The 14,248-nt window shown below is 40.3% G+C and overlaps 1 protein-coding gene across 3 annotated transcripts in view; it reads left to right on the top strand.

Moving 5' to 3' along the window:
* Window positions 793-14,248, top strand: part of ZMAT3 (zinc finger matrin-type 3) — a 39,917-nt gene continuing 26,461 nt past the window's right edge. Inside the window, exons 1-2 of one of the 3 annotated variants that reach the window (XM_018047588.1) lie at window positions 793-1,050; window positions 5,447-5,773. In XM_018047588.1, the coding sequence (XP_017903077.1) occupies window positions 5,504-5,773 (270 nt within the window). In that variant the 5' untranslated portion in view covers window positions 793-1,050; window positions 5,447-5,503. Of the gene's footprint in view, window positions 1,051-1,134; window positions 1,316-5,446; window positions 5,774-14,248 lie in introns of those variants that run through there. The other 2 variants (XM_018047597.1, XM_005675290.3) reach the window with 2 other exon arrangements.

The raw sequence follows: 14,248 nt of genomic DNA on the forward strand, positions 1-14,248 counted from the left end.
CACATAATGTTGTGAATGTACTTAATATCACTGAACTAAACACTTAAAAATGGTCAAAATTTATTTTACGAATATTTTACCCCCAAATGGTCCTATGGAAAAATTGACAAGTTAACGGAATTTTAATATTAATACTTGGCTCAGCTCATCTCTCAATGTCAACCCTGAATGCGCTGAGGTTGACTATGAGAGGATGTGACATGATAGCCTTAGCCAATCTCTTCCTAGTCTTTCCTGTCATGCAGGTGAGGTTGAGGGTGGGGTGGGGAGTGGTGGTGTGCCAGAGAAGATCTCTATCTCGCTAATTCTGCTGTTGCGTAGAGGGCAAGTCTGCGTGTATGTTTTCTTGAATGGAGACCTGAGCTGGCGGCCGCGCGCTATTTTTTCTTCATCCTGGAGAAAGGAGCAGTTTAAAGGTTCTGTCGCAGCAGGTGGGACGATCCTGGACATTCTGGCAGCTCCCCTCTGCCACTCTTAGGCAATCAGCGGACGAGGGCAGGGCTGGAATGAAAAAGGGTTTGGATCTCAGTGACACGAGATGAAAGTTGCGAAAACTCTGCCCAGCTTTCTGCTCTGGATCAACTTTCCAGGTTATAGGATGAACAAACTCTTAAGACTGGCAGTGGTGCGTCCTCCCTGCGACTCGTGCCTTTGTTCCCCACGCCTGCTCAGAGCCGCTGCGCTCACAGTCCCCGCACCTGCCGGGTGCGCACCCCACCCTCCCAGCGTGCTGGAGCCTCCGCCGCTGCCGCGGGCCCTGCTCCACCAGGCACATGCGCACTGGCGACGCCGGGCCGGCGCCTTCAGTCTCCTCCTCCGCCGCCTCCCGATTCCGCAGTCACTTCCTGCAGCTGTTTCCCTGTGGGTCCGTTTGGACTGACTTTTGACAGTCAGCCTTCAGCTGTGGAGGGGGCTCTGCCGGGCCAGGCGAGAAAGTTGCGCGGAGGGAGGCGGAGTAGAATCGGGCCGAGCCGGGCGTGGAGGACGGACGGCGGCGGGCGTCCGGGGCAGGCGCGGCGCCCAGACTCCCGGCGCGTCCCGGGGGTTCCGGTAAGTGCCGGCGATCGCGAGCCTCGGGGCATTTAGGACGAGCACCGGAGCGACCAGGCTAGCAGTTCCTTTCCGGTGCGGTCTTTCCACCTGCCCTCCACGTGACCAGCTTGCGGTGCTTTTATTTATTTGTTTGTTTTTAAAGCATTTCACGTGTACTGTTTGGATCCTCTAGGCGTGCGGCTGCCTTGGCCCTAGCGCTTGCCCCCGCCCCGTGGGAGACCCGGGATTCCATCTTTCGTGATGGCATCCTCACGGGATTGAGGTGCGTGCGTGCGTGTGTGTGTATGTGTGTGTGTATGTGTGTGTATGTGTGTGTGAGTGCGCTCTCTTATGTATGCATGCATGTTTTAGAAATTTAAGATATATGTGGGCGATGCTGAAGTATATGTAGCTGTGATTCAAATACGTGAAAGGTTTCCTAGGATTCGGACCCGTCATAACTGAGACTGGAAACATTCACCAGTTCACCAAGGCCTCTTCTTCCCAGGTTCTTGCGTTCTTTTGGGTCTTCCTTCTGTGATATACCTTACAACTGATTATTGTTCTATTTTCCTCTCTCATTCCTTCTCGCTGTGTTCTGATGACCTTTGAATAATGCTCACCGTCTTTCCCTCATTTTCGGAATCCCCAGTTGCAGACTTCCCTAGTTTCCTGAGGTGCTAGTAAAACCTGTTCCCTTATTGTGTTTTCTTTCCCCCGAAGATTTCTCCAAATGAGAAAGTGGTTGTCTTTAATGCGGTATGTGAAGAGTAGGCCCCAGTTCAATCATGAAAACTATGCTACATGATCATTCCTTTTCTTTTAAACAGGGTAGACTGAGAAGATTTGATGTTTTTTTATTGTCCCCTCCACCCCTTCCATACCAGGACATTAACCACCATAAATCCTTCATTTATGCTACTTCAAGCATCAAATTGAATGGCTTTTATGATCTGAGGAATATTTTATTTACATCAGGCATCAAGTTAGTTTCTTTTAATCTAATGCAATAGTTGAACAGACTTGAGTCCTATATGCTTTGAACCTCTTTATATTCCACCATATCTGCTTTCACTGAAGGCTTCGTTTTTAGATTTTTATTTTATGCTAGTTTTTTTTTTTTTTTTGCAAGTATAGTAATACCTGATGTAATTGTCTTGCATAGATACTTTTGGGGGAGTTGAAATTTTGATTGTTAAATATTACAAGAAAGAATTTCGGACTATCTAGCTATTCTTTAAACATTAAAAGGTAAAATGTGATAATGGGTAAGTCTGTACTGTATGAGAATTTTTTCTTCAATTCAAGAGATTTTATCAGGCCTTTATTTTGATGGAAGCCTGTAGCTGGGGGAGACACATGCTGGTATTTCCTCAAGTGGGAGTGAACTTTTATAAAACAAGTCCAGACATGTCTAGGCCATTGGTAACATTTGATTTTCTCTTTATATTGCTTATTTCCTTTATCCAGATGTTCTAACATCCCTCTTCACCATTTCTCTCTGAGCTGGCAGCTTGTCATAGGCACTTTGGTATCCTTTTGTTTCTGTACAGGTGGTATATGTAGTCTTTTAATATTACTAATTGTCATGATTAGTTAAACTTTTTAAAAAGTGGTCTTTGTCCCCATAGTTTTCTTTTTTAAAATATCCGTATTTGCCTTTGCTTTCTGAATGTCTTCACTTGGTTTAATTGAGAGGAATAATATGATTATAGAGAACCTGACTTTTTAAATGTTCTAAATCTGTACTGCTTTTTATAAAATATTCTCAGAGGTATGGACAACATATTTCTGCTTGAGAGTAAAATAACATTGTTTTTCTAAATATTATGCTTAATGAGAAATATTGTTGAATACTATGACTAATCAATGATGTATGTACTTTGCTATTTAGTACATTGTTTTCCCATTGCACTGATAACCTCTCCTGCTCTAAGAGCCTGAATTTAGTACAAAAACTGTTATTTGGTTGCAATTACTAAAGGTGGTAAAAGAGACTTAACTTTTCAAAATTCTTCTTGGTTGATTTTAGTAAATCTATTATCGTAAAAAAATATACTTTTCTGTTGTAGATGGAGAATTTTGGCACTTAAAATAGCTATATTTTATTGACCTAAAAGAGGTTTTAATAGTATTGAAAGTGGAAGGAATAGAGGATTTTGAGATAAGGATTTTAATTTGGGTTCATTAGAATCGTGGGAACTCAAAGCACATAGTGTGGTTCATTTTGAGATACTCAGGGCTAGGGGCTTCCCTCATAGCTCAGTTGGTAAAGAAATCAACCTGCAATTCAGGAGACCCCATTTCAATTCCTGGATCAGGAAGATCCGCTGGAGAAGGGAGAGGTACGCACTCCAGTATTCTTGGGCTTCACTTGTGGCTTCACTTGTGGTAAAGAATCCGCCTGCAGTGCAGGAGACCTGGGTTTGATTCCTGGGTTGGGAAGATTCCCTGGAGAAGGGAAAGGCTACTCACTCCAGTATTCTGGCCTGGAGAATTACCTGCATCAAACAGTGCATGAAGTAAGCGTCCAGTGGGGTACTGGATCATACTGCCAGGGCCCCAGTATAATTCTAGTTCCTCAGTCTTTTCAACTATTTGCTTTCCCTTATAGTCTCTATTGTTTCCCTCAGAAAAGACCCAATATGTTCCAGTCCCACTTCAGTTTTACCCGTTTCTCCTGCCTCTGACCCAGATGGCAACTTCTAATCTTGAGTATCTCAAAATGAACCACACTATGTGCTTTGAGTTTCCACGATTCCAATTAACCCAAATTAAAATCCTTATCTCAAAATTTACCTCTAGAGAGAGAAAGAAAATACTCTGATTTTATAGAAGACTAATGAATACAATCTAAGGCTACATGAGGTGGGGTCTTCAATTTGAGCCTGTGGGGCACAGGCATATAATATGAATAGAAGCAGCAGGCTGAGTGGGCACTTGAGGTGGCCTAGAGAAGACAAGCTTGGGTACCCAGGACAGTGCCTCTCAATACTAATTAGCTATTGTTGCCCAGGTAGGACTATGGTCCAAGTGTTGTCAGATCCCCCTTTTATCAAGAGGAGCCACAAATGTTTTGATTTTGAAATGTTGACAACCAATTCAACTTAAAAATGAAAGCAAAATGAAGCACTGTATATTCCAAACAGAGCACATCTGTGGCTGCATGTGGCCTTCAGGTTGTTTGTTTGCAACCTCCACTTTGAAGATTCATTGGATCAATTATTTCGGTGTTACTAGTTGGCTTCCCTGGAGAAGGCAATGGCAACCCACTCCAGTACTCTTGCCTGGAAAATCCCATGGACAGAGGAGCCTGGAAGGCTGCAGTCCATGGGGTCTCTGAGGGTCGGACACGGCTGAGTGACTTCACTTTCACTTTTCACTTTCATGCATTGGAGAAGGAAATGGCAACCCACTCCAGTGTTCTTGCCTGGAGAATCCCAGGGACAGGGGAAACTGGTGGACTGCTGTCTATGGGGTCGCAAAGAGTTGAACATGACTGAAGTGACTTAGCAGCAACAGCAGCAGCAGTTGGCTTCCCTGGTGGCTCAGAGGTTAAAGCATCTGCCTGCAAGGCGGGAGACCCGGATTCAATCCCTGGATTGGGAAGAATCCCTGGAGAAGGAAATGGCCACCCACTCCAGTATTCTTGCCTGGAGAATCCCATGGACGGAGGAGCCTGGTAGGTTACAGTCCACAGGGTCGCCAAGAGTCGGACACGACTGAGCGACTTTACTTTCACTTTTCACTAGTTGATCAGAAGGTACATGTTTATTTATTTTTGTCACATTTAGTGACTCAACAGTTTTTCTAAGATATCAGAGTATATGTCTAATATTAGGTATTAGATATATAGAGTTCTTGGATAGTTAAGCTAGTTCTAGACATGTTTGCAGTGGTTTGAGCAGTGACACTCTTGATTTCACTGTTTTTGATATTATTTGGGTGGAAATACTAGTTTGCATGAAAAGGGGATATTTACTAAGGTTCTGTGCTGGTGTTTTTTTTTTTTTTTTTTTTTTTGACTATGTATGATTATCATCAAGAGTGTTTTAAGTGTGCCTGGGGGAAGGGGTCTGGACTGGGTGACCTTTGATGTTCATGTCAGTCATGTGACTTTTAGATTTAATTAGCCATGGATGCAATGCTATTAATGTTCATGGGCCAGAGGGACTGCAGTTGGAGCTGTGCCAGGCAAAATCAAGCCAAATCCATAAAGCTCTTCTCAGTGGAAGAGCGTTGTGTCAATGTGGATTAACAGATGGGGTAAATGTGCTGGATGAGGGAAAAGAAAGAGAGTCTCAAAGATGGTTTGGAGAAGTAGAGGAAGGAACCTATGATGTGGTCATTTACATGTCATATTGCTGATGACACGTTTTTAAGTTTTTTTTTTCAATATTTGCTGTTGATTCAGATTTGAAGACCCGACTTCTCCTCATCCTTTGGATGATGCCCAAGGCTTTTCTACCCAATGATCCTCTTGCAACACGCCGGGCTTCCTCCGCCTAAGCGGCCCTCACCCTCTCCTCCTATGTCAGTGGCCGCCAGGTCTACAGGAGCCTTGCAGCTTCCACCACAGAAGCCTTTTGGGCAGGAGGCTTCCTTGCCTTTGGCTGGGGAAGAAGAGCCACCTAAGGGAGGGGAACAAGACACTGCCCTGGAGGAGCTATGTAAGCCCCTGTACTGCAAGCTCTGCAATGTCACCTTGAACTCAGCGCAGCAAGCCCAGGCTCATTATCAGGTAAGGGAAGAAAAGAAAAATCAAGCATCTGGTGGGAGAACATTTCAGGGCTCTGCTCAATTCACAGGTGTCTCTGAAATGACCATTTGTGCCTGGAATAATAAGATGGCTAAGTATTTGTTTGGCTAAAAGCACAGTGTTGCTGCTTTAAAAGAAAACATCACTTTTCTTGGAATGAGATTTCTTTCAACTTCCTACACTTAGCTGTGTGGCATCAGTTTATCTGGGGTTTTGTGTGTGTGTGTGCTCAGCTGCTTCAGTCACGTCTGACTCTTTGTGACCCTGTGGACTGTAGCCCTCCGGGCTCCTCTGTCCAGGGGATTTTCCAGGCAAGAATACCAGAGTGAGTAGCCATTCCTTTCTCCAGGGCATCTTCCTAACCCAGGGATGGAACCCACATCTTTCACATTTCCTGCATTGGCAGGTTCTTTACCACTGGTGCCACCTGGGAAGCCATCTGTTGTTTTAGGCAAATAAAATCACCTATGCATGTTTGAACCTGTGGTCCTAAGGAGATCAGGGATTTGAAGTATCGTGTACCATACTCAATTCAGTGTCAAAGTTGTCTGAAAGAATTAGTTTTATAAATATTCTCTTCCAGCTAATGCAGTTTGTATCAGTTCAGAATATTCTTTGTCTATGAATCTTAAGCTTTTCCTTTTGACCTCTGTCATTGCTAAGGAAAACACAGGTATGTTTCTTGATTGTTTTCTGTATGTAAAATTATATCCTCTTTTTTTGAGAAAAGAGATCCAAGAAGCCATTGAGGCCAAATTCCATTGAATGAAAATATGTTTTCTGGGTCATCATTGATTTGACTATTTATTCTCTGCATGAATATCTGAAATAATAGGACAATATGGTAGAAGGCTGACTGTTAGGAAGATGTTTCTCCTGTTGTGCCTCTGTAACTTCCTTCAAGTTTTCATTTACTCTGGGTGTAAGTCTTTGCTGTTTTGTTTAGGGTTGATCTTCAAGGTGGCTAATTGCGTCACTTTGTCATTGTACATCAGAGACATTTTAATGGTGAATTGCTTTCTTCGGGATTTAGGGGAAGACATGTTACTTTTATGGAGTTCCTGTTGTTTGGCTTTATTTTGCCCTCCAACGCAAAGAGTTAATTATATCACCCAGATCTTGGCAAGTGTGGCTGTTGGTCGTTGGCCAGTGTGTTAGTCGCTCTGTCGTGTCCGACTCTTTGATCGTTATTGGTTCGTAAAAGCCTCTTCTGGATTTCTTTCACGTTTCTTTCTTTGTCCCCATCCCCTACTGTCGTTCCCTCTGTGTATCACTCCCCATGACAATGGTTTGACACGGGTTCTTCTTTTGCCTGTTGTACTTTTCGGTTGTGGTCTGTTAGGATGATCCATGTCAAATTCGACACACAGTGCGATCAATAGCTTTTGTCTTCATTTGTTTCTGTGGAATGTTTGGTTTTATGGCCTACGACTCATGAAAATCAAGCCTGGTTTCTAAAGTTTTGATTTTTAGCTGTTTAAACCATTAACTTGGGAGCAAGTTAATTGTGTGTCATATACACATGTAAGTACCATTTACAGAAAAGTTGTTTACTTTTATGAGGGAAAACTCTTGGGCAATATGTAATTTAAATATATGTGCATGGATTGTGCATACACTTCCTGCCTTTTTCCTTCCTAATATCTCTTTGTGACAGTGATGGATGCTTCTGGTTATTCATAGAGTTCAATTTGAGCAGAGTCATTGGATTATAACGCTTAAACTAGATAAGAAAGAGAACCAGAATTTATTTAGGTTTTTTCTTTTCTTCTGTACTTGTGTGTATGTGTGTGCTGAACTTTTTAGCTGATGAGTAAAATATACTTGATTTCAGCTTCCTCAGTGATACAGTGCATATATGAATTAGAAAATATAAGAAAATGGAATTAAATTTTAGATAATCAGAATTTTTAAGTGGAAAAGTTGGAGAAGGACAGCCTGTTCTAGAAACAATTTAAGCAGCCAAGAACTGAGGAAAAGTAGAGTAGGGAAGAAGCAAACTGGTATCTAGAGAGTGGAACCTAATAGAAAACTAAAAGTTTGAGTGTAATAAAAGCCAGTTCTTAAGAGCTCAGAAGCAAAGATTTGAATGAAACCAGTGTTACTGGTAATTCTTAGGGGAAGAAGTTTCCTTCCTCTAAGAAACAAAGCAAGCAGTTCATGTTTAAAAGTACAGAGCAGTTTCATTAGGATAGCTTAGAAGAAAGCTAATCCAGAAGTGAAATCTGGATTTCAACCTGAGAGAAATGTCAGCATGCGAGAGTGTGGATCAAAGAGTAGATCAGAATAATAAATACTCAGAGTGTGAACACAACATATGTGGGTGCACCAACATAGAAAAAAAGCATAGCAATGTTATCCTGAAAGATACATCTAAGACTATACCAAGGGTACACGAATAGGCTGTGATTTAGGAAGTCTTCTAGAGACAAGGGTAAGACTAATGAGTAAGGCTTACTGAGGACCAGAGATAGGCAGAATGGCAATGATTGTAGACTGATACAGCAAGGTGGCTGATGAGATGATGGAAATAAAGTTTTATTTCAACTCTAAAACGTGCTTTGTAATTTTTTAATACTGACTGATACCAAGACCACAGATTCATTATTTTGATTATGTGTGAGATAAAAGGGATCAGTGGTAGCCTATTTATAAGCTAGAAACACATTCATGTGAGGTCATAAATCACAGTTGATGACATTACTCAGAACGTTTTAGTCAGTTGATGGCATTGTTGAAATCTCAAAGTTTCAGGTTGCCCAGGGTATTGTAAACAGCCTTCAGTCTGGTTTGCGTGGTGTTTCGGTCGAGACTGCCCATATCATGCTCCAGGAATCCAGGACACACAATGGAAACTGCTCAACAAATACTTCCCTTTAAGCTCATTGAGATTTTCCCCTGCCATCCTCGTGTTCCTAAGCTGGGGCTGCCTTAGTGATGACCCTTGCATATCCAGTGGTCATCACAGGTCTAGTTCTGTTCCCAGGACTTTTTAACCTAGTCAGCTTGCTTCAAAATACCCTTTGCTATGGCTTCATTTTTAATGACGGTACATATTTTTGTGGTTATAATTTAAAGTCAAACCTTTGGAGGAAAAATATGTATTCATTTTATTAAAATCTGCCTGTAGGCTTCAGGTTACTTAGGGTAAGCCAGACATGGAGTAACATAATACTGTTTCAGCAGCATAATTGCCCAGAGGGAGAATCACTTTAGGATAGAAGGTCATTAATAGAAATTTAAAAAGCAAAAAGCACTGGATAAATTTTGCTAAGGCCTCTACATTTTGAAATAACGTCAACCATTTTTCCCTGTTAATTCATGTAACTCGTTTGAAAAAGAATTGGTTATTCAAGGTACATTTTAAAAATCTGTCAACAACATAGATTTCTATTTGTAATATTTAGTAGCCAAACAACAACCTACCATAGTAAGTAGATTAATTTGAAAAACACAGAACACAGGGGAAAAAAGTAGTCCTAGAATTGAAATACAGAAGATAGTGACCTTAATTCATACTTCAGAGGATACAGCTGATGTTATCCCCAAATTTAAAGTACTGATTTTGGCACATACATTTTTACGTTGATCACCCAGCTTTGGATGATGCCAGCTTTGGATGGCATAATCTCTAATGTCAGCTAATTTTTGTGTTTCCCCCCCGCCAAGTTTCCCATTTGATTGTTTTTCAGTTGAACTTGCAGTGTACTGAGAGTGGTCAAAATAAACTTTGTTGGTAGACAGAAGCTCTCTGTGACCCTGTTAGCTGGATCTCACCACCTTTCTGCTTCGCTGTCTCATCCTGCCTGCCTCTTGCACGCTTAGTCACTCAGTCATGTCTGACTCTTTGTGACAAAGGGCAGGCAGATTCTTGACTGCTGAGCCACCAGGGAAGCCCCCTCCCTACCTGGTTTCTTTGCATTTCACAATAGATATCCTTTCTTCTCTACAAGGCTGATTCCTCACCCTCTACTCTGGATTTCATCACCTATCATCCCCTCTTCACCTCAGTCAGATTAAAAACATGCTCAGGTTTTTTTCCCCCATGTCAATAAAAATAGCAACAACAACCTTCCCTTTCCTTTTAATTCCTCTGTTAGCAATCTTTCTTTTCTTCTGTCCTTAGAGTTCTGCTGGATATACTTGTAAGTTTTCATTTCCCGACCCGCCATACTCTGGTTTCCATTCCTGTATTCTAGTGAAATGGTCCTTTTCAAGGCTATCTGTGACATTAGAGGTGAAATCTAGCTCCTTCTCACGTAGCCTCTTTGTAGCATTGGCACTGGTAACAGCTTACCCCTTAAAACATTCGAAGATATTTTTCTCAAAATAATGCCTATAGAATAAAAGATTTATAATGAAAAGCAATAATCACCTGTTCTCACTTCCACAGGTATGCCCTACCTTTTCATCTCTATTCTTTCTGCCTCTCATCTTGGGTTGGTTCTAGTTTTATTTTGACAACATCAAGTTTTATAACGTTTTTGTTTATTCTGTAATCAGATTAACTTTCCTATGCTTGATACTTGCAAGTTGACTCGAATTGTTAAAAATTGATATTTAGCTTTTGTATTATTAGTAGGGAAATGTTGTTCAGTGCAAAGCTATTTCTTTCTTTCTGTTTCCAATGTCTTGGTTCCATACCACTTAAAGAGATGTTCAAATGGATGGCTCTTTCTTGAAAGTCACCAGTTCCTCAAAATCGTTCCCTTTTAGTTTCCTTCAGATGTGTATTATAACTTTGAAATAGCTTTTTGTTTTTCCTTGAGTTTCTCACACTTTCTTAAAAAAAATAGGAGATTCTTAGGCCTTAAAAAAATCTGCTGCTGCTGCTGCTGCTGCTAAGTCGCTTCAGTCATGTCCGACTCTGTGCGACCCTACAGTCGGCCTCCTACCAGGCTCTCCCATCCCTGGGATTCTCCAGGCAAGAACACTGGAGTGGGTTGCCATTTCCTTTTCCAGTGCATGAGAGTGAAAAGTGAAAGTGAAGTCACTCAGTCATGTCCGACTCTTAGCGACCTCATGGACTGCAGCCTACCAGGCTCCTCTGTCCATGGGATTTTCCAGGCAAGAGTACTGGAGTGGGGTGCCATTGCCTTCTCCGTAAAAAAACCTACTAGCTTCTTAATCTTTCTTTTTATTGTTTATAATCCATTTCACTTATCTTCATGAAACCCACTGATTTCTTGTTCTAATTTGAACCAGATACTTTACATTTGGATCATGACTTCATTGTGTATCTTTTTTTGTTTCCAGTAGTTTTTCATTGCTTTCATTTTCCCCCTTCTTTTTCTTACATGATATATCTTTATCATATCCTCATTTTCCCCTCCAAACTCTTGATCACTCTATATGTAGTGTGGAATCCCCCTTTTTGCCCCCAGATCCTTCTGTCTTCTTGCTCCATTCTCAGCTGGTTGCCTTCTGAGTTTGCTGCACAGCTGTTAGTTTTGCATTTCTCTTCATTGCTCTATGGCTTAGGTTGCCATTTTCTAAATATGCTTGTGTTCTTTTTTTTTAATCTTGTTTTGTTGGAGTACATCTTCACATTACTTGAAGGAAGAAAGGATAAATATAAATGTATATTATAGCACATTTCTCTCTCTTTAAAGTGAAGTAGTAATGAATGGGAAGTAATATTTTTCTGAGATACCTTTATGTGTCTAAAAATGTCTGTATTATAACTTCACACTTGACAGTTCAGTTCCAGGTTGACTATTACTTTCCTAAAAAGGTTAAAAGCTATACTGCATTGTGTATGCATGTATACCCGTGTGTTTCATTTTGTTTTTGTCTTCCTAGTGTTGCTGAAGAGAAATCTCATTCAGATTCTTATTCTCTTGTGGGTGACCCACTTTAATTTTGGGCTTTTTTTCCTGGAAGTTTTTTAGGTTTTCTTTTTTATCCTTGGTATCTGAAGTTTCCCAATGATGGGTGTGTCTCGGTCTGGGTCTTCATTCATTTGTCCCTGTCAGCCTTAGCGGATCCTTTCAGTTTGCATACTCTCATTTCTCTTGAGCTCTGGGGAATTTTCTTTGAAATGATTTCCTTGATAATATTCTTCTATATATTTCTCTTTTTCCCCCTGGTAATTGTATTAGCACTATCTTGGATTAGCTGGATTGATTCTTCATATTTCTTATTTCTCCCTTTTATTGAATTTCTGAGAGGTATTCTTGAATTCTAATGCTGTGTTGAATTTTTTTAATTTTGATAATCATATCTTTAATTTTTAGGGGTATATTGATTTCTCATTATTTTCTTTTCTAGCATGTGTCTTATAGGATATTAGCTAACATATCCTGGGGTCAGACTAGTGTTCAAGTTCTAATATGAAATCCTTACTGGATGTATGGTATTGGAAATATACCCTAATTTCTCTGTGCCTCATGAAGATGATGATAATGATGATACTTATCATACCTGCAAGTTAGCAGGTATAAAACATTTAGGATAGCTCCTAGTACTTGAGTGAGTCCTTAATTGTGTCTAGTTGTCCTAAAGTGCAGTGGAGCAGGGTGGTATGGACTCTGGGACAAGACTGTTCTCATTTCTGGCATTTACTTGTGGCTTTGGGCAACTTTTACTTTATTTTATTAACTTTTAAATGTGAATGCTTTTATTGTATAAAACGCTTAAAAATTTCTGCATGCAACCTCATCAGATTCCCACAATATTAATATTTTATATACCTATAGTATAGTTATCAAAATCAGGAACTCAATACTGATAACAACAATATTATCTGCTCTACAGACTGTTTTGTTGTTCAGTTGCTAACTCATGTTTGACCCTTTGGGACCCCATGGACTGTAGCACATCAGGCTTCCCTGTCCTTCACCACCTCTTGGAGTTTGCTCAAACTCATGTCCATTGAGTTGGTGATGCCATCCAACCATTTCATCCTCTGTTGTCCTGTTTTCCTCCTGCCTTCAATCTTTCCCAGCATCAGGGTCTTTTCCAGTGAGTTGGCTCTTTGCATCAGGGAGCCAGAGCATTAGAGCTTCAGCTTCAGCATTGGTCCTTCCAATAAATATTCAGGGTTGATTTCCTTTAGGATTGACTGGTTTGATCTTCTTCCATTCCAGGGTAGTATCAAGAGTCTTCGCCAGCACCATAATTCAAAAGCATCAATTTTCCAGTGCTCAGCCTTCTTTATGGTCCACCTCTCACATCCGTACGTGACTACTGGAAAAACCATAGTTTTGGCTATACAGACCTTTCACATTTCATCAGTTGTTTACTAATGTCCTTTCTCTGGTTCAGGGATTCAGTCCTAGATAAATTTTTGCATGTGGTGTTATGTGGTCTTTAATGTGAATGGGTTAAATTTTTCTATGCTTTTTACTATCTTGCAATTTTTGAGAAGTTATTTTGTAGAAAGATCCAATTTGGGTTTGTTTGTTTCTTTCTCATGATTGAATTCAGGTTGTGTGGTTTTTTTTGGACAGGAATACCACAGAACTGATGTTGTGCCTTTCCCATTTTTTCATATTGGAAAGGACTTGATGTGAATATTTCCATCACTGCTGCTGTTAACTTTTGATCACTGATTAAGGTGGTGCCTGCTGGGGCTCTCCTTTGTAAAATTACTGTTTTTCTTCTCATGTTTAATAAGTATCATATGGGGAGATACCTTGAGACTATGTGAATATTTCTCATTCTATTTTTACATAGCGATGTACATAATAGTGATAATAGCATCTATTAATGATTTTTCCCTGCAGTAATTATTACCATGGTGTTTGCCAAATGGTGATTTTTCTGCTTCAATCATTCTTTCTATATTTATAGTTAGAATTTTACTTTAATGAAGAACTTTCCCAAATAATTAATATCACTATGGATTGTAGATTCTTATATTAATTCAGGGATATAAACACTTACTATAATTTATTTTGATGTATTAACTGTCTCACATTTGACCAGTGTGTTTCCCTTCAGGCTGGTGCTTATGTTCATTTGATATGTCCCCATTATTTTTTGTGTAGTTCCTTACTTTCTGACAATACAAAGTATTCCAAGATTTTTTGGTACCTTCCCCATGTCAACCATTTCTTCAAGGAGCCAGTTGTTTTTTTTTTTAATTGGAGAATGGTATTTAGAGACCAAAATCTGAGTGTTGGGTGTGCCTTTTGGTACTCGAGTGTCATTGCTTCTAGATCTTCTTATGACAGAGCTAGTTATATATGTATCATTATACACAGTACACACATTCACACACACAAACATGTACACACTCACAGTACACATAAAGTAATTCTGGGATTGATAATCTATGTCCTTTTGGAAAATAAGCATACTAATGAGAGGATAATATTTATGTCTTGTTCTTTTGGTGTCTAGCATTGTAGTGTGTAGTCAAAATACTATTTTACAAAGTTACTTAGGTTACAAAGATGCTCTCTGCTAGTGTTGTCCTCTGTAAAGTTATTTTTCTTCTTGTGCTTAGTTAGT

Source organism: Capra hircus, chromosome 1 (assembly GCF_001704415.2).
Source record: "Capra hircus breed San Clemente chromosome 1, ASM170441v1, whole genome shotgun sequence".
Lineage (NCBI taxonomy): Eukaryota > Metazoa > Chordata > Mammalia > Artiodactyla > Bovidae > Capra > Capra hircus.